The 22,603-nt window shown below is 53.8% G+C and overlaps 1 protein-coding gene across 2 annotated transcripts in view; it reads left to right on the plus strand.

Annotated features, from left to right (window-relative positions):
• The window catches only part of PRKCB (protein kinase C beta), a 168,455-nt gene that overhangs the window by 141,833 nt on the left and 4,019 nt on the right, over window positions 1-22,603 (plus strand). The window contains exons 16-17 of one of the 2 annotated variants that reach the window (XM_006268409.4): window positions 9,436-9,576; window positions 20,030-21,430. In XM_006268409.4, coding sequence (XP_006268471.2) covers window positions 9,436-9,576; window positions 20,030-20,188 — 300 coding nt within the window. In that variant the 3' untranslated portion in view covers window positions 20,189-21,430. Of the gene's footprint in view, window positions 1-9,435; window positions 9,577-20,029; window positions 21,431-22,603 lie in introns of those variants that run through there. The other variant, XM_006268410.4, reaches the window with a different exon arrangement.

Raw genomic sequence — 22,603 nt, forward strand, 5'->3', positions numbered from 1 at the left:
CGGGTGGGAGGAGGTGTCTATGGCGTGGTTGCGCTGCACTGCACTGCCTGCCTGGGTTTACATGGGCCGTTGCAAAAACATATTGCAAAAAAACCAACCACCCCAAACCAGGTGCAAAACACATTGCAAAAAAAAAACCCAACCCCAAACCAGGTGCAATGGCTTGTTTCTATTGCCAGCACCACTGCACACGTTTTGGGGATGAGTGAGCTCCGTGCTTGGACCTGCAATAGGCAGACAACGGGGGGTCTCACGGCCCTCTCTGACCACGATGTCTGCCGGGTCACGAGTACTGTGAAACTGCGCGTGCTCGGCAGGTTCCCAGCTCAGGCCATGGCGTTGTGGGTCTCTGGAGATCGGCCCCCTGAGCTGTCCCTGTGGAGACCTCTGATATACAACAAAACGGTGGCACTAACATCTGTTCGTCAGAGCGGAGAGCGGCGCTCGCTGTTGCGGCAGGTCGGGTTTTCCCTCCCGCGCCCGATTGTCGCTGCTCCTGTCCTGACCAGCCCCGTTGCTGCTGCTTCCCGCGCCAGGTCCCTTGCTACTGACAGGTGGTTTGGCAAAAGAATTCGAGGTCAAACACCGACCTGTGTCTGAGCAGTTTATTAATGGCTAAAAGGCGTTTGGGAGCAGGATCAAGCTCTTTTTCTTCACTGATCTCTTTGTGGCAGCGTCGAGGGGGCTGACCTGGCAGCAGCAGAGGTAGGAGCATGCCAGTCTGGAGGAGCCTGCGGGGCTGGGGCTGCTCGGCTCCGACGCAGGCTCCTTGCTTTGCACTTTGCAGCGACAGCAAGGGCAGCCCGTGCATCCGTGAAGGAAAAGCAACACGCCATCAGGTCCCAAGGGGCCTGGAGAGGTTAATGGCATTTCTGCCTGTGTGTCGGTGGAAGCCCGTCTTGCAAGGCTTAGCTTTAGGCCCTGCTACTGTCGACGCCGTGCAGACAGGGTGGGTACCGAGCCGGTACCCACCTCTCAACGGGGCAAGCTCCCAGCCAGGCAGCAAAGGCAGGTAGTGTCTGCATGGGGCTTTATGGCCAGGGCCCAAATCTCCCTCGTCAGCCAGAAGGCAGCGAGACTGGTTTGTGCTGGGAGGACTCGAAAAGTGGTTTTTGCTTTGAATTATTCAGACATTAGAAATCAGGCCTGGGCTGAATGGCAGCTAGCATCACCGTCGCATTATGAGACACGGCGGCAGCATCCCAGCCCTGCTTTCAAGTCAGCGGCTTGCATCGCTCGCGGCGCGCTTGCTGGTGTGGGTGGGGGAGAGGGATGTTGCCGAGGCAGGCATCCCAGGTTTTCGGGGGGTTGTAGGGAAAGGAGAGTTTACCAGGTAGTTTCAGGACAAAGGAGCAAAGTGCATGCGATAATCACAGCGCCATCATCTTAACACCAGTGGGATTTTCTGCAAGCCTCTGTCTTTCGGTGGAGGCAGGGAGGCTCTCGCCTGTTTCTCTGCGCCCGGCCAGAAATGAAGAGGAGAAGATTTTTTTGTTGATATGTTAAACATCATTATCCCCACGGTGCTGCAGGGAATAACTCTGGCAAGTGATTAGAGATTGGAACAGTGATAAATCTAGCTGTCTGCTTTATTTTCTGTCGCATCAGTCAAACCCTGAATGCCGCAAATCGACAAGAAGACCATGATTAAAACATCTGCTGGATGTAGCTCTAATGGCTTTTCTCACTTCTGGCAAGTACGAGGCTGCACAGAGAGCGATTTAACCGTGCATGGAGGTCTGCTGTCCTCTGTAGATTTTCTTTCTTGCTGCCTTGCCTTGAATGTGCTGCCGAGAGAGCAAAGCGGTGTTCGGGACACGAGGGACGTGCCATTCTTCCCTGTCCCACCCCCTAAAAAAATCACAGCCATTTCAAGGACCTCCGCAAGCTGAAAACAAAGTATTTGCTTAAGCCTCTCTGCAGGGGAAGATATCCTAGTGCTAATGAGCACAAGCAGAGAAGTGCAAGCCTCGTTTTTCTGTGTGCATACGCCACGCGTTGTCAAGGAAAGGGTTTTGTTAGCTACGATGCAAACCATTGAGAAAGCCACTGGAAAAAGCTCGGCATCGGCACATGAAAGGTTTGGTATTTCACGGCCGCGCTCTCTAGCAACAATTGAAGAGGGATGTTGCTGTCCCTACGCAATTTTATTCCAACGTGCCGGTGCCAATCATTACTTAGTGTGGGTTTTGGATGCAGCACCAAGCAGCCAGGAGATGGAAAACGGTTTGATAAAGAAGCCTTGTGTTTGTTTGAGCCCAATGGTAAATACTCGTCCCCGATGTGCTGACCGGGAAGCAAATCGAATAGTACCGGGAGCATGTGTCCTTGCCTCGAAATGAAATGTCAGTAACTAGATGAGGTGCAAGAACGTTTGTCCTTCTCTGCTATCAGCTTATTCCGATTTGTTTTATTAACAAAAAATGATTGACTTGGTCATGGGGAGCCAGTCGAAGGGAGGAGAGGATGGGTTAGCGCACTGTGCTCGGTCCATTGAGACCGAGCCAGGTATCGAAGCCAGCGTTCATGCCAAACCCACTCCCCCGTCAGATCTGTGCCATAGTTGAAAAGGCTGCTGATTTTTATTTTTTTTTCCCTCCAGACATCCTGGCACGTGGCAGCTAAAAAGGTATCTCGTGCCCTTTTTGAAGGGCAGGTGCATGTTTGCAACCGAATGGTTTTCCTAATGCCTCTTTTTAATGGATCATCTGAGCCCTAAAAATATGAGCATATATACAAGCTATTTTCTCACTTGCATGGAGATTTTTGAATACGCCTGAGCAAAGTGACTGTTTCCAGGTGAACAGACTGCCCGTGAATGCGAGGTCCCTCTCTAATCGCCGCTTGGTAGCGAAGGCAGGAAATGCCAGCCTTTCCTCGCTAAAGTCTGCAGGTATTTGGGGAGCGGTATCCTCAATGACCGATACCTGAAATGAGAGCACACGGTTTAGCAGAGCTAGAATAGATGTGTCGGGTTCGACTCGAAGGTGACACCACTACGGAAGTGACCACATGCGCTTTCGTATTCCCGGCAGAGTCTTGTATAAGAGAAAAGAAAAAGGTAGAAAAACTTGCAAAACATTTTTCTAAAACTAGATATTGAATTTTTCCTTTTGGCAGCTGGGGAGGGCTTTTTTAATCTCGATTTTCAGTCAGCCCAGTATTCTGGGATATTGCTAGGTAGGGCATGTGGCGGGCCAGCAGGGGGTGCTCCTGCGTTGAGCCTCTCACCTCACTACGCCCGTCTACCTTCCGGACTCCACGTGTCTCTCCAGGGGCACCCAAGCCCTGGCAGACCCCCTTTCGAGCCCCACCACAGAGTCTGGGGGGGTAATGTGTGCTGCCACCACCCTGATAAGGGACTGTCTGAGGCCTGTGTCCTCAGGGAAACACAGGCCTAATAGTCCTACGGGTACTCGACCCAGTACAAGAACTTGGGGCACTTCCCCAAGTCGGGGGCCAAAAAGGATAGTCTCCCTTAGTCCGCAGATCCAAGGGGCCTCCTGGGCATAATTGAACCCACCCCTCAATAAGTCTCCCACACTAGGTACAAAGGAGAACTTCATTGGTTACAAGGGGTAGGGTTAGAACAGGGTCCAGGGTAGAGCAATGTCAGAGAAATCCCATAGCGCAAACGCCTGTGGCTGGGGTAGCCTTTGATCTTGCATCTGAGCTACTGCAAGCTGTATATCTAGGTGGCTCTCAGGTAGGTTACCCACAAGTATCATCCAGAGGCGGTTGGAGATTCCCTCTGGAGGCAGGCAGTTCCCTGATAATGAGTTTTGAGAGAGAGAGCCAGTTTCAGATGGTCCAGCTCTTCTTTGTTCCTGAGTATCCCTCATGGCTGCCACCCCCCCTCCCGGGCAGTCCTTAACTTATATAGCCCTTGTGACCTCATTTACCTGGTCCAATGGAGGCCAGCACCTGTTGGCTGTGAGCCAACCAATTTGAAATACATCACTAGTTGCTGGGCAGACTCTAGCCCACCAGGAAGGAAGCCCCTCACCCAGGTATGTGATGCCAGTCACGTGGGCAGAGGGAGCAGGTTTCCCCCTTCCTCAGGACTGTATCCAGCTCAGGTTACCCAAAGAGATAGGGTAAGGTGTGTGTCCTCTGCTGGGCCCATCCTAACCAAATTGTCACAGAGCAGGGACTTTGGGGGGAGACAAAGGTGGCTTTCTGCCACAGGGCATGTCATCGGGTTGATGGTTTTCTGTGAAATCCTGACGACATGCCAAATGGCTGTCTAGACCACGGCATGCCGCATGATATAATATCCCAGTGCCGCACGGGCTGTGCATCTTGCCAAGCGGAGAAAAATGTGAAGGCAGATTCGACAGTATAACAAAGTGAGCCCAAATCCTACATTTGAAAGTACCTTTCTCTTCTGCCAAAATTCAACCCTTGAGGGGCAGAAACCCTTGAAAATGTTCACAGAAATACTTGAGTTTTTCATCCAATTGGACAGTGTTTTATTTAATCTTTATACTCCTTAAACTGCTCATTAAACCGCAAGTTCCCGTTTTCCCTTAAGATTGTGCTCAGTTGGCTTTGTCGCATTTTAAAAAGACATAAGGTATAGTGAACAAATTCCAGCCCTGAAAATCTAGGAAAGTTATAGATCTTGGTTTAGGACTTGAAGCCTTTTGAGACAACTAATAGATAATGAGGATATTAGAGGTGCTTTTAGTGGGTAATAAATAGGTATAGATAGAAAAAAAAATATCTGTCTATGCAGCAACGATACAGATCCCGTTTTGATGGCAAGATTACCACAGGGTACAACTGCCCTATGTGCAACTCTGTATTCATGGCCTGTTGCAAGATGTATGAAATAAAGTCAATAGGTTACACGCGTCGCGGTTTTCTCACCGGATATAGAGACAGGCATAGATCTTGTGGGTCATCCTCCCTTCTCAGTAAAGGGTGGTCTGTATTTAAAGGAAGTCCACAAAGAGATCATTCCCCTGGTATTGCCGTTGTCCAACCCACCCATGCAATGAGAAGTTAAGGACTCGGGTCAGCAAAGCGCGTCAGTACGTGCTTACTCTGCAGCATCAGGTCCTGAATCGGTAGACGTTGCCCACCTAGCCAAGATAGGAGCCGTCTCCCTGGACTATACGTTGATTCTCAAATTCTCCTTTGGACTTAGATGCACATTGGCCCTTTTCATCGGCAGTGATGTGTTTTATTCACGGTGTTAGTGTAGGGATTAGATTGACACGCTCCTATTTAATACAAACAATGCCAAATGATTCCTTTGTGCGAGTCAGGAGTATAAAGCTGTAGGCTTTGTGGGGGTCTGTATAACAATGGCAGATGGTACCTTCATGCTAACATGAATAAAAGCACAAAAGGAAACAAGAAGATTTAATTTCTGGATGCACGTATTGAACCGACAGAATACCTGCTTTGTGGCGTAGCGCTGTGCAGTAATGCAGATAGGTACCTCAAGTAGAAAATTAATCTTTTCTGATTCATTAATCAGCCTGAGCTGCTCTGAATCGGGTGTGTGTTTGTGTTAAATTCAGGAAATGGTGGGTTTAGCAGTGCCAGTTAAATGTGTATAGTGCACATTTAAAACAACCACCATGAAAAAGCTGTAAGCAAGCTGCAAGACTGCAGCTGGGGAAAGCTAATTAGGGAACGAACAGGGCCTGTATTTGGTGATGTGCATAGAAAACTGTTGGTAAAACAGACCTGGAGGGAAAGGAAACAGGTGGTAGTTCATGTTTGCAAAGTGGGCACCCACAGCAATGAAACTATAAAGCTCTGCCTAGGAAGGCTGTCCAGGGCCATAGGATACCACCGAGGATCTAGAGAAACCAAAACTCATCAGCTGTTGTGTGGACGCCATGCAGTGAGGGAGGACAACAGCTCCACTATGGCAAACATGGTGGCATGTTCTGGCGTTGGACTATTCGGCTAATTACACATCTTTGAGTACCTTTGTGCTTACACGCAACAGATCCATGGACACGACACTTTAATTCCTGGTGAGCCGAGCTAAACGACATCCGAGGAGTTTTAGTTTAATGCGCCAGAAAGACTTTTAAAGCATCCGGAAATCCCGCTCGTGCAAAGTCACGCAGTTGCAGCGCAAGAAAGGGCAACAAACGTGGTGTGTACAAAGGCCCTTGGTCTGAGAGCTGCTCTGGAAACCAACCAGCCAGTCCCAGCGGTTGCTAGCGCTACTGGAAACCCGCCAGCGCCGCTCGGGTTTCTCTCTCGTTCTTTCCTTTTGAATTCTCTTGTGCGGGCAGCGCTTGTTGGCTTCACGTGTGGGAGGACAGAGGCAAGGGCGATGTGGTGGTGACTGACAGGCAGGATGGAGCAGAGCTAACGGGAGCGCCGAGTCGCTGTAAAACCCAGGGGCCGGTGGGAAGCAGGCATCTTGGCAGGATTTCTAATTGCCACCATCAGATTTTTGCAGAAGGATCATCCCTGTCAGATGAGGGTGAGCAGCGGATTCCTCCTCTTTCTCTGCGGGGTGCAGTCCATTAGCCCTGCTGCCCCCACCGAGTCTGGCTCCGGGCTGCTCGAGCTGGATTCGGTGCCTAAACCTCCCAAGTACCCGCAAGCCGACAGTGCCACTCGTATCCACCACTTAGCTGTGGATAAGTGACTTCCCACCAAACTCAGCCTCTTCTCCAGCTCTGACCTAACGGAGAGAGACCAGCTGTGTGACCCACGTGCTGGGTGGTTCTCAGCTGACACTTTGGCCTCTCACGGCTGGATTTTAGCTGAGTTGCCAGCACCCGCTCCAAAACCCAGCGAGGAGGATGAGGTAGATGGCTCGCTGCCTTTAACTGGGCCTGCTTCGTGATGCAGACAGCGAAGGCCATCGTGCAGCGCGACTCCCCCACCTCTTCCCTGTCTGGAGTCGTGTAGCCGTGTCCCCACACCTGTGCAGCCTCCTCGTCTTGGCCGGCGATCGGGGAGCTTCTCTCTGCCCTGCGCCCTCTGATGCAAGCCTGCAGGGCTCGTATAGTAATGTTTGTTCGTGCTCGTGCAGGAGACCAAGGCACGGAGGGAGGGGATGGTTGCGGTGGGGACTTTCTCTTCTTGCAACGACTAGCATGATGCAGTGTCGGCTAAGGCGGTAATAGCTGAAGCAATGCAAGGCGAGTAAATGAGCTTCCTGTCGCTTGCTCTGCCCCCCCAGCCCCTTGATCAGGGTGATCCAGGCAACCTCTGAGCTCTCAGCAGCCCCTCTTGAAGCATCCTTCCTCCGGCAGGAGAGGATGGGGAAGGAGGTTGCTCTTCAAGACTGGTGCTAATAGCAGTTTCCTCAGCATGCTAACGGGATGCTGTGGTTCTTGCCCCTAGAAGACTAGTGCATTGTCTGGAAAAGGATGGACTCGTGGCTCTGAAGCCAGGGTTTGCTGCTGGCTGCCTTGCTGTCAGCAGAGGGGATGCGGGATCCCTGACTTGCAAGCGGTAGCACGGGAGGGGTTAACTGTAGTTGTTTTCCCAGCTGGCTGGATGATGAATTCACTGCCGCTTGCCGCCCATCCAGCTCCTTGGCTTGGCATTGCTATGCATCTGTTTTATTTTGTGCAGGCTGCTCCTTGCCAATAGGTCTCTGCAGAGCACAGTATTTTTTGAGATCGGTCTCCCTGAGCAGCCTTATTATGTGCAGTCGTGGGTGACACGGCTGACACGTGTCAAAACATTGGGGACCTGGAGAAGAGAAGCCATCCGTGGACACGCGCATTATGGGCGCGTGGCCGGGCCGGGCCTGCAGCCGGGTCCGTGATGCACCCTGCGCTGGGACCGCGGCCGTGACGCACCGGGCGTGCCAGCCACGCCAGGCTTCTCGGGGACCTTTTGGATGACATTTCTTTTGTTGGAAAATGCCGATTTGTTGAAACCTGAAGCAGGCTGTTTGCAACCACATGAATGGCTGTGCAAAGCCCTCTGTATAGCCAGGGCACCCCTACGCAGGTGAGACCCCACATTCAAGTCCCTGCTCCGGAGTAAGGGCTCGAGCCGGGTCTCTTGTAGCTCAGGCAAGTTTCTTAACCACCAGCCTCTGGGTCCACGGTTGTTCTGGCCGGGACTTCGTCCCTGGCCCTGAGACATCTCCCTGAGCTGCGTTTTGTGAGCCCCAGCGGAGCAATGCTCTGCCTGACTGCACCTGAATTCCCTGCATTGGCTTTTGCACGGGGTTGGCAATAAATGTCGCCCTAGGATGGTTTTGGGGATAGTCTCTCATTTTAAGTTAATTAGCTGCATTCTAGGCAGATGCAGCATCCCATCGTGTATGTACGTCAGGAACGAGGAGCTATGCATGAGAAGTGCTCACCGGATGCTCTGCTGCAGGAGCAGCCCTGCCACGCGGGAAGTTTCCTTGCACTAATAGCGTTGCCTCGTGTCCCGGGCTGGGGGTGTTCAGCGTCTATGGGAACGGGCAGCGAGGGTTTGGAGGGGTGCCCGTGGCAGGAGTGGGGTGGTGGACGTGTGTCGGGGGCTGCATTGCAACCTCCTTCCCACAGCTCTTACAGAGCAGGGAGAGGGGAAGGAGGTGAGCCCATCTCCCCAGGCCTCTCGAGCAGTTGTGCCTTCCTTGGCCTTTTGCAAACAGGTCGGTAGGTTTGTGCAACTGGTTAGCAAGAGGGAGGCCCGGGATCATCCAGCCTGACGCCCCATAGATCGCACCCCACAACCCCTGCGCCAGGCCCTTTTGCAAACCCAGGCCCCTGGGATATAGAATAAGGTGGGCTCCAAACTCCAGGCCCCCTTGGGTCCGAAACGCGGTGCGTGGTAGCTGCGCTGCTTCTAACGAGGCAGTCTAATGAGCTGCGGGTATTCTGCTCGCGCTCTTCCAGCTTATCGATATTTTCCAAACCTCTGGTATCTGCGTCTTATCTCCAAGCGCGACCCAAACAATGCCACCAGGATATTAATGTTTGCGTGGCCTTGCTGAATTCCCTTACTCTTCCACTTGGCTCATTGGGGCTGCGGAAAAGGACCGGTTTCGATGATAAACAGCTGTAATGAGCCGCTCGCTCTTTCCTCTGGGAATCGGCTCTTTTGTTCATTTGGGGTTTCTCCGCTGTCCGGTGTCCTTTCCGGGGGCTCTGCCGCTGTTGCTAATGAGAGGTTTTCTGAGAGTAGATGGTCCGTCTCTTCACCGTGCAACGGCCTTGCAGGTGACCGCCTCGTGCCAAGACGGGTGCTGTTCTAGACGAGTCCCCAGCAACTTCACGCAGGGCTTCTGGCAGATGTTATGTGCACCCACCCTCCCCTTGAATCCTAGAGGTCCAGCCCTTTGGCTCGGCTCTGGGGTAGGGAAACCCTGCCGTGCCACCGGGCCCTGCAGCCCGGGCTCCGAGAAGGACGATGCTCTGGTGTGACAGGGGCCGTCGGTGGGGTTTTCTTCAGCGGTTTGGCCTTTGGGGGACAACTGTTTCTGCTTTTTCTCTCCCTAAGCTGATGACCAAGCACCCTGCCAAGCGCCTGGGATGCGGCCCCGAGGGGGAGCGGGACATCAAGGAGCACGCCTTCTTCCGGTACATCGACTGGGAGAAACTCGAGCGCAAGGAGATCCAGCCTCCGTTCAAGCCCAAGGCTGTAAGTCTGGCTGTGCAATGCACAGTCCCCTCTCTCGCTCTCCTACCCCCATGCACGCTTCCTTCTCGTGTGCAATTTCTCTCTTTCTGTCTCTTTCTCGCACGCACACACACAGACGGAGGTGCTGCTCTCCTCACCTACAGAATAAATGTATTGCCTTTCTGCGATTGCTTTAGAGGAACACGCACCCACTTGGCCCACGTCTGACGGGGCTCCTGACAGTGATTCATTCTGCCTCTCAGGGCCCCGCTCTCGTGTCTGTGGCTAGAAATGCCACGTGGCTAGACGGAGGATTTTATTGCAGTGCAATACTTGTCTGTTCCTGATCCCACAAAAGAGGAGAGACTGTGGTACGGTCTCTGGGTTGGTCTAAACTGCTCTTCAACATTTGGATCAGCAAACGACTCGAAGCCGGAATAGCTAATGAAGCAGTATTTCGCTCGCTGCCTTGTGCCCAAGGTAACTCCAGGAAGGCTGGAGCCTGAATGGTCTGTGCAGTAGTTTGCATTTGAGAGGAGTGCTTGCAGGGGGGAGAAGTTGGGTTTCCTGCACTGCATCTGCATATCATCACAGGGGACCGTGCAGGTTGCAGGGGCATGAGATGCAGCGCGTGATGTTGCAGGGGCATGGGACGCAACGTGCAGGGGTGTGGGATGCAGCGCGTGATGTTGCAGGGGCGTGGGATGCAATGTGCAGGGGCGTGGGATGCAGCGCGTGATGTTGCAGGGGCGTGGGATGCAGCGCGTGATGTTGCAGGGGCGTGGGATGCAATGTGTGATGTTGCAGGGGCGTGGGATGCAATGTGCAGGGGCGTGGGATGCAGCGCACGATGTTGCTGTGCATGAGGAAGATGATGCTAGGGGTTGGATTGAGGAAGGTGTATCGGTCTGCAGGCCACGGAGATGCTGTCTGGTACAAGGGGCACTTAAGTGGGCAGCCCTCTTGTTGGCGTGGTGGGACAACCTGGGCAGCAGCATCCTGATCCGTGTCTCTTGTGTATGATGAGCGCAGTAGCATTGCCACAGGGAGACGGATGGGGGGTGGGAAGTCCTCGCCATCTCCGTCTGCAAGGACCTGGCTATGGCGGATCTTGGACCGTCTCTGTCGTGCCGAGAAGTTCGCAGGGTAACCGAGCTGTGACGGTCTGCCCGTGGTGGCCTCGAGACACTGGCTGCTTTCCGTGCCTGCATCTCTGCTGCTCTGCTCCCACCTGCCGTTCCCCGGGTCAGGTACTTCATCCGTGCATGATCCCATAACCCCAGAGCCGCAACAGATCGCGTGACTGGCGTTTCTATTTAGCAAACGTGTGTTGAGCTGGGAGGGAGCCCTCCTGTTCGCCTAGTCCATTGCTCTGCATCGCACCTGTGCCTGGGGCAGGGACACTTGTATCCGGGCCTCTCTAGTGCGCTCCTCCTCGCCATTGCAGTTTTAAGGACTTTTCTCCCATTTGACCCAGTCTTTCCCCAGTGCTGTGCAACTCGGACTGACTTTCTCCCCCAGCTAAGGATGTGGGCACAGGCACAGTTGCTTAGGGAGTCATTTACTTGTGATTTCCTCTGCAAGCAGCTTGCCCAAGGGAGGTGCTGGCCCTGCTCCGAGCCAGCAGCTGGACTGCCTGGAGCAAAGGGGTGTCCCGGGTTGGAGCTGACACACAACTGGGACAGCAGGGTAGCGCTTTGGGAGGGTGGCTTTACCCTCAGGGGAGGGTCTTACCTTGGAGCAAGGCTGGATGGTGTGCGTCTGCTCCTCTCTTTCCCCAGAATAGTCAGGGTACGATGGAGCAAGTGCGTCATGTGTCTGCGTGCTTGCTCCTTGGGATGCTCCTCTGATGTGCAGAGCAAATGGATCACATGCCCCTAGGAGCTCAGGGACTTGCTTTTCCAAACCCTTATGTAGTCGGACACCCCAACTCTAGCAGCCCCGTCCTTTGTAGAGCCCCTCACTTGGCAGCTCAGAAGCGGAGGCATCCTTCTCCAGGCAGGGCCACTTAGCACCCCCTCCCCAAGCCGTCCCGCACACCCCATTTGCCCCCTTTGCACTCTTCATGCAGCATTTACTCTGGTTACGGCATGGGAGGAGACCCAGGAGAGGTGGGTTCAGTTCCCAGCTCTGCTGCTGACTCTCTGCAGGGATCGTGGGCCCATCTCCGCTCTGGGATTAGGATAAGTGCCCCTGTGCTCACTTGGTCTGTGTCCCCCATTAGCACAGGGGCTCTAGATCTCGCAAGCACCGGGGAAGCCACTAGCATCGACTTCCTTATTACTCCGTTAGCACGGCACATTTATAGGCGTACCTGGGAATTGGGGGATGCTGTCCTGGGAAAGGGCACCTGTCTTTGTGGCATACGACCTTGGAGCTGCCTCTTGGCTGCGTTAGCAGAAAGCACGCTGTCCTGTCTCCAGTTCCAGGGGAAACGCTGCGGCTCCAGGGGCCCATTTCCTCCGCAATACAGTCTGCCTTCGTGCTCACTTTCTAACCAGAGCTTTTGCTTCGTCTCGCTGACCGTGTCCCCTTTCCTTCCTGCACCACGCGTCCCGCTGCTCCTTCTGCCACTTGTTGCATCGCGTTGTTTTCCACCGTTTGAGTATCCTGGTAGCGATGCTTTCTCGATCTAAAAAAAAAAGTGCAGATTTGGGCTTGCTTTTAAATGCCTTCTTTCCTTTCAATTCTTTTGGATCGCGGACCTTGGAACGGGCAATGGTAAGCGACCGTCGGTTGTTTCTCACCTAACAGCTGGCCGCAGGACGGCGCTGAGTCTTTGATAGGATAGGGAGATTAGTATAAAGGGAGGTACAGTAGATTTGGGATTAGGCAGGATTAAGACGGCTCAGGTACCTGCTGATAGCTGTTATTTCAACGGTCATGCATCTGTGTTGAAAAATATTATTGCTTTAATGCCATCTGTAGAAGCAGATCGAAGGAGCAGAGGAAACCGGTGCTATCTGGTTCCCGAATACGCTTTTGCAGGGTGTGGAAAATTTGCACTCTCTTTGGGTGGCTCGGGGGGGAAGGTCTTGCTGGTCACCTCTGCAGCTCCCCTGGCATCGAAGGCTTTTAGCAGCCGTCGGAACGGGCTCCTGCCAAAAGGTGCCTGCAACGCCAGCGTGCAATGCCAGTCTGGCTGGCTTTCACCTATAGAAAAATCGTTTTCTTTCAGATTGACCTTTTTAAAATGATAGAAAGGCAACAGTCTGTAGGGATTTCCGTGCAAGGGTCACAGCTGTGACTCTCTCTGCGGGCGCCTGCAGGTTTGTGCACGTGCGGTGCTTTGCCGTGTTGCAACGGGGCTAGAGCGCCGGAGGTGGCCGGGACGGGCGGTGCTCGCCATGCAGCCGTCCACGCAGGTCGGGCCACGTTGTGCTCAGCGTCACGTCCGCTCGCTCAGCTGGCCGCAGCCTTGCTCACATGCAGGCAAGACCACGGGGGCCACGTCGGTACTCGGCGTTGGCAAGTAGATGCCAGAGTTGGGAGCTAGCAAGCACCCAGGTGGCAGGAGCGGGGTCTGCCAGCCCCGTGCCCACGTCACGGCGTCACCTGTGCAGACGCAGCCCGCTGCGACGCTCTCCCCTGCGCACGGTCCACGGTTTGCAGCCGTGTTGCGCCAGCTGCGGACACAGCGCCCGGGTTGAAACGAAGCCTGCGTTTGCTCTTGTCATGCCCGGCTGGTGTAACGGGCGCACGTTCCTCCCAGACCATCACATCAGCAAAGCAATGCTCGTCTCTCGCCCGACCTCCTGGGGCCCGCTCTGTCCCGAGAGCTGAGACTCCGTCTCTGAGCTCTCGTGGTTTGATTCCTGCTCGGTGCTTGATTAACCTTTATCACAGTGACTTGAACGAGACAGATTGGGCTCAGAGTTGTCTTTGGTATGCAAAAACCCAGCCATTTTTGACACGGAGCTGTGCTTGGCTGCTCCCAGGTTTTGTCTGCGCATAACAATTCTCTGCATGGTCTCCACTTACCCTGGGAAGTATATTTACGCTCGTGTGCTCTCCCTGTCTCTCAGAGAGATAATTATTGTTTTTGGTGTCTAATTGCTCCTTTACTGTACAGAAAGCCTAGTGATTTCAACAGGCGCCTCGTTTTGAAAGCGCTGAAATCAAACAGCGCGGTGCTGAAGGGCTGACAACAGGAGAGTCCGCGCGTCTTTTCTTTTCAAAAAATTATCTTAATGTAATAATTGTGCAATTGCACAAATTAGACTGTATTTGAGTTGTTTGGAGTCGATAAATATTGAAATGCTGCTTGGAGCTGATTGCTTCAGCAATCACTGCTCCGCGTGCCTCGTGCTCGCCGCTCTTGCCGCTGGAGCTGGAGCTTGTGTTGCAGTGAGCCGGGTCCAGTGCTTGTGCGAGCGTGACAGGGAAAGACGTTGAGACGAGTGTGACAGCGTGCAGTGCAGATGAGTGTGCAGGGCTGCACTTGTCGGTGTGTTCGGCCGGGTCAAATGGAGCCCACTTTATAGCCAGGACTCCTCAGTGTGGTCCAATTTAACTCCAATTTAACAGCAAGCTAGAAGTCCGATTTTTGCCGGACACGCAGGCAGCGCACAGTGGAGGCAACGCCAGCTGTTCCTCCTGGTGTTTATGACCTGTTAATTTACTGGGTGTTACCCCTTGTCCCTTCTGAAGGACCGCATCTCAGCTGCACAAGGGCTGTGCACGGTCCCGATTCAGCAAATACTTCAGGCACGTTGAAGTCAACGTGATTTAAGCATGAAGTCCCCTCCTTGCCGAATGTTGTTAGCCCGCTAGCTTTTTACCTGGTGAGGATGCCACCTCGCCCGCTCTGCAGGAGTTTCCCCAGGCAGCAGCTGGGATACCCAAGGGTCAGAGTCTCAAAGACATCTGGAGGTCTCCGATGGATCCCCTTGGTGCCTGGCGGCATAACGCTTGGCAAGTCTGACGGGAGTCACGTTTGCAGCTGGACCCGTGGGATGTGGCTGAAACAGTGCTAATATTGGAGCAGTTTTGCTCCCTTTGCATCGTTCCCACCTTGTCCGCGTGGAAGAGTTGGTGCAAATGTCCGTGCGTCCCTACCCCGATCCTCTCCCACCGCAGGCTGTGCACGGAGGAGGAGGGCAGGGGGATGGATGCGTTTCAGCCAAGCACGTCCCGACTTTGATCTCTCCTAGGACTTAGCACAGTTCCCAGGTGCTGAGCAGAAAGCAGCAGTGCCCTCGCGTCTTGGCAGGCCTGCATTGCTCTGCCCGAGCCTCGTGCTCTCCCTCTGGTTTTACAAGCGCTCTGCGCTCCTGGTATAAAGCCGCTCCGGGTGTTTCCTGGACGAGGGAAGGGATCCCGGCACGGTGCTTGTCGAAGCTTCTCAAGTTTTGCCATGCATAGCTCGTCCTTCCCGTTGCAAGGACCAGCGTGGCTGGGTGCAAGCAGACGTGGGTTGCACCGAGCCAGCTCACCATTGCTCTTCTTCTGGCTGCGTGGGCCCGGGCCCCACGGCCCGGCTGAGCTCAGCTTTGAGGCTGGAGAAAAATCTGCCATAACGTTGAAAACTAGCCGTCGCCAGCTTTATGGGGTTTCATTTCATCTTAAGGATCAATGGCAAATATTTTACCGGGCCTTTGTCTCTCTTTGAGATCAAGCTAGGAATTGGTCAAATAAAAAGGCTATCTTCTCAGTTGACAGCTTTATTTCTGCAGCGGTAAAAAAGCCATTCTGCGATGGCTATAAATATGAGACAAGACACTGGGGATTTCTGTAAAATAAATTCCCACCTCCTTGCGGTCCCCATTCGGGATGGAGCTATCTTTGTACGTCCACGGAGTACTCAAATGAGGCGGGTTTTTCACTGCGTGGCTCTTGTTAGATGGAAAAATTAAAGCGGTGCAGACGCCCCGTATGAGAGACGGGCTGGATGTTAGAGGCAGTAAAAGATGGCGCCGCTATGCCGAGCAGCTGCCGACTGCCTGCAGCAAAGGGAATTCCTCTTTGCATCGCTCGTCTGTGGACTGTGGGGGATGCCTCGCTTTCAAAGAAAAATGGGTGGCCGTGCAGCTTCTCGGTGCTTTCCGAAAGGGTTGTGATGCACCATGCATTCGTGGGGAAAACGTCGGGATGTGGCACAACGGGGTAACGGGGACCTTCGTGCCGGCTGATGGGAACCGCAGCCCACAGCCCTTTCCCCCTCCACCGCGGTTGAGGCATTTATTTTGCTCTCATAGAAACTCTGCGGCATTGCTGTGGGTAGGTGACCTTGACCCCTTGGGTGGGCTGGTCCTTGCAGCTGCAGGAGCTGCAGGAACGAAACTCTTTCCTCGACTCTGGAAGTTAAATTCATTGCATCTAGATATATATAGATATATAGATATCGATATATATATCGATATCTATATATATTTTTTTTTTCCGAATACTTCAGCCCCGGTGCTCTGGCCCTTGCAGACTGGCAGGAGTCATCGCTTGCCAGTCTCTGGCACCGTTTTGATTAGCGTGATGAAATATTAAAGCCACTTTGTCTCCGTACAGACCTCTCCAGCCCGATACCCGAATGCATTTGCCAGCGTTCGTTTTTCAGCTTTGTCCAATTCATCCTCCAGCAGCGCGGGCTGTGGGTTTTGCTTTAGAAAAATGCAGTAGGTTTCTTTAAAGCGAGCGCGGGTCTAGCGCTGTCAGACGCTTCAGATGAGCTGCCTAACGTCTCTCCACCAAGAAGTCCTGGAGCTAATGGGTAGTGACAGCTACATTTTCAAAGCCCTGCAAAGCTTGAACGGTATACTGGGAGCCGATGGCATCTGCAGGTGAGCTGCTTATTAGCAGGTATGCTTTGCTAGGCCACGTATTTCCCTACCGATAACCTTAAAGCCTTGCCTATGTCTTCAGTTATCCCCCCAATCGCTTATTTTACGTGGACGCGGCGGGGGGAATTAGTGACGGCGTGGCCTAGGAAAGCTCAGGCCTCTTTGTCTTGCGACTTTAGCCTCGAGGGTTTGTGTTTCTGTTTTTGTGAATTGATTTTCTATTTTTTGATGCTAATCTGAGGGCTTCTAGGCAGCAGGCGGCCGACACCAACGCATCCCACAGCTAAAATATTCTTTGCAAGCGTGCAGAGCGGGTGTTTCATTGCAAGGCTCGGGCTAGCACTCAGCACTTTGCAAAGGCACTTGACGTCTTGATGGAGAACGTCCAAATCTCCTCTCTGGGGCTCGTCGGATCGGCGTGAAACAACCCAGCCGCTTCATCCTCTCCGTTCCTGGAGCCTGCGAGCGCTCCAGCTGCTGTGCTTTAGAAAGAAGTAGCGCTCGTCGAGCCCGCCCAGCTCGGGGCTTTGCTTGCTATCCAGGCTTATAGGTGGATGCATATCTATCACGCGTTAGATCAGTCGATCACAGGAGATTATCAGCCATCAGTGACCCAGTGGCACCACAGCTCTGGTTTGCAGCGCCGGAGATATTTGCTTGCATATCTTTCATGTTTGGAGGGACCCGGGACAAGACGACGTCATTAAAATACTAGCTTCTCACTGCTGCTAAACAGCTGCACGTGGCTTGCTGCTGCTTCGATTGAAAAGGAAGCAAACGATCCTACTGAAATGCTGGAAAACGAATGCAACTAGTCCAGTTAGCGTAGCACTCGTGACCAGCGTCGTACTGGTTTGGTCATCGGGAGCGAGGGGCGGCCTCGATTACTGCCTTGCGTCTCTCCTGGATGTCAGGTCAGGGAGAAGAGGCAGGAGATGCGGCGGTGAATGTGTGAGCGCATCGGGGCCTTGACTCACAAAGCCACTGAGGTGCATAATGATAGCCTTAATATCTACGTGGAGACGAGACGCCCGATGACGGGCTCGTGAATCTAGCACCGCGTCCGAATCCGGTGTCTGGAAGCTGCGTCTTGGTAAACCCAGACTAGGGAAAAGGTGGCAATTGTGATCAGGGACGGTAACGAGCCCGAGGGAAATGTTACCCTGGGTGACGGTGGAGTCTCCATCCCGGGACGTGGGTGCTCGTGCGAAGAGGGGCTGTCTTAGCCGCTCACGCAGCAATTCGGGGTTTGATGCCTGGATCACTGGGGAAGGCTCTCCCTGGCCAGAGGTCAGGATGGGCGATCCTAGCGATCCCTCCTGATCTTTACAATTGATTATTCAATCAATATTCAATTCTTTATTGATTGATTACAATTGATTGAAGTGCATGCTTCATAGCTGTCCAACCAGGAGCAAGCTTGAGCCCAGGCTTAACTCGGAGCCAGGGCTAAATGCTGTGTTGACTCTCGGCATGGACGGCTGGGACGTGAAGGGAGCAGGGTGCTGGGGAAAGACGCGGCCAGGAGACGAGCAAGCAGCCTGCCCGCTGCTGTAGCCAGCGTTTCAAGTCAAGTCCAACATTATTCACTGAACTTTTAAGTGACTTAGGGATAATCGCATCTCACTCTGTTGCTGTAAGAAGGTTATAAAACATGCCGAAGGGGCTGGGCACTGGAGGTCTGGCTGATATTAGCACCGTCTTTTCTGCACCCTTGTTGTCAGTGCTTACAAGAAGCTGAGGCCTTCTGACAGCTTACATGTATTTGTCTTGAATATTTAATTTTTGAAGTCAGCCTTTTATTAAAAATGTAAATCTGTTTTCTCAGCAAATGAAAGTTAAATACCACAGAAGAGGTCCCAGCATCTGCAGCATATGTTCTCCTTAGAGGAGCGCGCGGGGAGGAGGCGAGCGTGCTGCCTTTGCGTGGCGGTCGGGGTGACGCGGGGGGATAACGTGGCGGGTGGGAGAGCGCGGGAACCGCTCGAGTACGGTGTTGTGTCCGTTCACACGGGATGGGACGCGCACGCGGCCGCGTCGTGCTAGCGGGGCGGCGGTAATCCGGATGCGTTTCCACTCAAGCCCAGCAGCCCCCTATTATTAAGTGTCCCCAAATGCTCATTTCTCCCACCCAAAATGAGGGGTGCTCTTGTTCGGCTTGTGTTGCATGCACTGGGCACCGGCAGTTCCTCCTGCTCCGCTCCCCTCCCCCTGACCGCTGGTCTGGAGCGGGCTCGCTCGCTGGAGCCAGTGGAGCATTGCAGCTGGCAACCAGAGCAACATCTGGTTTGAGGACAGCTGTGCTCGCCTCTGGCAGGGGGACCCCCTGGGCTGAGACCCTGGAGCGGGGCAGGAAGTTGGGAACTTTGGGTTCCTTCCTCATCCGCGTGGCCTGGGGATAGGTCTCTTCTCTGCTTTAACTTGCTTTTCCTGATTGTAAACGGGGGCTTGGCCTCAATTCCCTGCCTCGAGCCCCGTAGAGAGTGGGAGGGAGCTTGGCTGTGACTGCAGGCAGAGCGTTTAGGAAGCGGGCACTAGGGAGACCTTAATAAATGCAAACATTTCTCTGCAGAAAGGGAAAGCGGTGCTCAGTGTGTGCGTGCGTGGTGCTCAGGATCCCAACAGGGTTGCACAGCAAGGGCTCGACGTGTTTGAGTTTTTTAAAAATCCCATTTCCTCTCCTCTCCCCCTCAGTATAAACACCCCTGCTTGCAAGGCCCCTGGGGTGTTTCCGCACCCAGGCCCTTGACATCACAGCACATGCAGAGTGCAAACCTCTCGGTGCGCGACTTGGACCGTAAAGAATAACTCGACCCACCCTTGCAGGGATATTATCCCCGGTTTGCAGATGGGAAAACTGAGCCATTTGCCTGAGGCTAGGCAGTGATGACTTGAGGGTTTCTGACTCCTAGACCAGTGCAGCGCCCACCGGCCCACGTCTGTGGGGTGCTTGACCGGGTGCTGCTGATGCTGCGATGATGCGGAAAGGGGTTGCCTGTCAACTCCGGAGGGAAGGAGCGATGCAAACGCGTGCGAGATATCCGGGCTTTTTGCACTGGGAGTGCCGTGACAGCGGTGACCTCCGTCTCCGGAGGCCTCAGCCCAGCGGCTAGCTTTGCAGGAGGGAAATGCAGCCCACGCCGCCCCGGCACGTGTGGTGTGCTGGGGGGCCGTGTGAAATTTCTCCTGCGGTGCAGGGGGTGTGTCGGCACTTGGGGTTCGGGCAGGCGCGAGCTTTCCACCGTTTGGCTGCGTACCGTCGGGACTAGCCGGGCGCAGCCACCTCGTTTGGCTGCCGGGTGGCAGAGCAGGCGGGGGGTAAACCCGCGGGCGCGCTGTGGACGGGGACACTGCCTCATGCTTAGCAGCACCATCTGCGGCAGGTGCGGTAGTGCATGCACCCAGGAACCGCTCGGCAAGTAATTGCACTGCCATCTCATTCCTCCCCAACAATTACTTGCCACGCTGCAGCCTGATCGCTTATCAGCCTCCAGCTCCTCCATGCAAAACAGCCTCGCAGTTAACGGACTCCATAATTGTTTTGCATCTCCTTTCCGTTTTCTTTTTTCCTCCTGCCCTGCCCTTCCCCTCCTCTTTTCCTCACCGAGCTGCCCGGCTCTGCCAGGCTGCAAACCGCATCCCGTTGGCTTTGTTTTCTCCACTCTCCACCCACCACGAGTTCTTTTCTTCCCCTCTCATAGTGCGGACGCAATGCTGAAAACTTCGACCGGTTTTTCACTCGCCATCCACCCGTCCTCACACCACCCGACCAAGAAGTCATCAGGAACATTGACCAATCAGAATTCGAAGGATTTTCCTTTGTTAACTCTGAGTTTTTAAAAGCTGAAGTCAAGAGCTAAGTAGCTGTGTAGACCTCATTGCTGCATCTCTCATCCGGTCCCAACGGCTGTTGTGGTGACATTCTCCATGGCAATAGTTGCATCCATGGTTTTTCTTTAGTACTGACACTAGAGTGACCATATTTCAAAGCCAGAGGTGTCTGCGCGCTCTTCCTGCCAGAGGTGCTGGGAGACACGCCGCAATCACGGTTTTAATCAAATTTTACTTGTCGCTAACGGGATGGGTTTATTGGCTCAAGTGCTCCGAACACGGACCGGGAGAAATCTCGAAGCCTTTGCCTCGGTTTCTGCTCTGTCTTTCTTTTTATCCTCTAATGCTCGCAGAAATCGTGTCGGCAGCTATTTCGGTGCCTTTCCGGCCAGCCAGCGATTTCACGAAACCTTTCCCCGGGACCCCCGTGCGCAGCGGTGACATTTATAGGCTTCTAATTAATCCTGCAGACTCCCCAAGGAAGGAAATAGTTTGTCGGGAGATTAGATACGGGGCCGCTCGCTCGCCACCTCGGGGCTTTACACTCGCTGCAAAACCTCCTGCTTCGTTCAGGCCTGAACTTACTGTTTCCCGCTCGGCCCCGGCCCTCCTCACCGGGTCTCTAATAGCATGATGAATTGCTGGAGAAACCAGGGTCGCCGCTTCCAGAGATTTCTCCCGATTGTGCCCTTTCCGGAGCATTGTTTAAAAAACAAATCGAAACACAACGGATCCTATTAGAAGAGGGGTGTTTGAAAGGACCCTTGAAAAATGCTTTCAAATCCATGGTCACCCTAGTAATACCAGACATGACATTGTTTCTACATTATTTCATATCAAAAACTCTTTTTTTTTTTTTCCTTCGGGGTTTTTTTTTTTTCCAATGCCAAAGTAATTAATTCAGTTTGTTACATGCGCTTTAAATGTGTCAAAAAACCCGGTATTAACAAACCTGAGCTGATATTTAACATTGAACAGTATTGTGAAATCTGATATGAAGCCTGTAAAGAATTTTGTTTGAACAGATATTCCTACTTAAACACAAAATGCCGCTTGATATTTAAATTGCCTAAGTTTGTTTCTGGCATCAAAAAGAAAGAAAGCTTCAGGAAAAACGAGGTTCTCCTGGAAGAACGAATCCTCTCCCTTTCTTTCGTACTCGCTGCCAGATGTCTGTGGGCTGTCACTCTGTATCAATCAGCTGCGAGTTGTAATGTGCCAATTTTTTTTCCCAATACTGATTATAAAATAAAAAATAAGTCACAAGATTGTCACGGAAACCTGCATCTGTTTGTAAGGGAGGGATCCCGGCGCAGCGCTGGGCTTGAGACGCCCGGAGCCGGGAGCGTCGGGGTCTCCCTCGGGCCGGGTGGGGAGCTGCGGCCGTCGCAATATGCCAGCGACTTTTCTGGTTATCGGCCGCCCCTCCACATCCCGGAGGCTCGAGTCCCGGCGGCAGTAGCCCGCATCTCAACGTGACCTCCTCTTCCCCCCCTCCGGCTCTGGGGCCGAGCTGCTTGTGCCTGGATTGTCCCTGGAGACTCCCGCTGCATCCTTCCCTTTGCACCCCTAACACGCTCTGCTCTTGTATGCAGAAACCCCCAAACCTCCCCCAAAATGTATCACGGACGGGGAAACAGTGCCATCCTTGCCACCGTCGGTGCTTGCGTGGCCCCTGAAATGTCTTCAGCGGGAGCCGCGGGATGAAAGTCTCCAAACCCTCCCGTGCAAGTCTTCTCCGATGTTGAGGGCCGGAGTCTGCGGGGCGGAGAGGCGTCAGAAGACGCAGCCCATCCCGCGCACTTCCCGGAGGGGAGGGCAAGGACCTGGCCCCCTGGGAGGGCGCGCGGGAGCCTGCTTTGGGGATGCTGGGTCCGTCTCCCGAGCGCAAGGACTCCCAGCTTCTCCCACACCCCACTCCAGGACTCCCAGCTTCAATTCCTCTTTGCTCCCCTTCACTCCACGATCTGTGTTAGGCTCCCTAGGCTCAGCCCTGCCTCCTCCGCGGCCCGTTTATCATCTTTGGTAGAGGCCGGGCTAGCCACCACCTCTGCCCCGCTTTGCGAGCAGCCCGAGGGTTTCTCTTTGCTGCTCCGGGGCCTTCTTGTTTCTTCTCTTGTGGGGGCTTTGATAAGGCCATCGAATCTGGTGTCCGCAAGCCCCTTTCATCGACGCGTCGGCGTCCCCCGTAAAAGCCGTCATGTTCCTCACCCCCCGGGTCCCCTTAGAGGCACTTCCTCCTGGGTGTCCGCTCCGGGGCACTGGTGCTCCCTGCTACAAAGCGGCCCCTGTTTCTTGGCCGGCGTTACCCCGGGATCGTGCTGCAGCCTGCACGCCCCGTTTCCCTGGACTGAAGTTGCCTTGACTGCTTGGATAGGACAACGTCCTCCCAGGCTTCCTGCAGTTCTGCCTTTGCATGGCTTTCTTTGGAGCCTGCCGATACA

This window comes from Alligator mississippiensis, chromosome 13 (assembly GCF_030867095.1).
Source record: "Alligator mississippiensis isolate rAllMis1 chromosome 13, rAllMis1, whole genome shotgun sequence".
Classification (NCBI taxonomy): domain Eukaryota; kingdom Metazoa; phylum Chordata; order Crocodylia; family Alligatoridae; genus Alligator; species Alligator mississippiensis.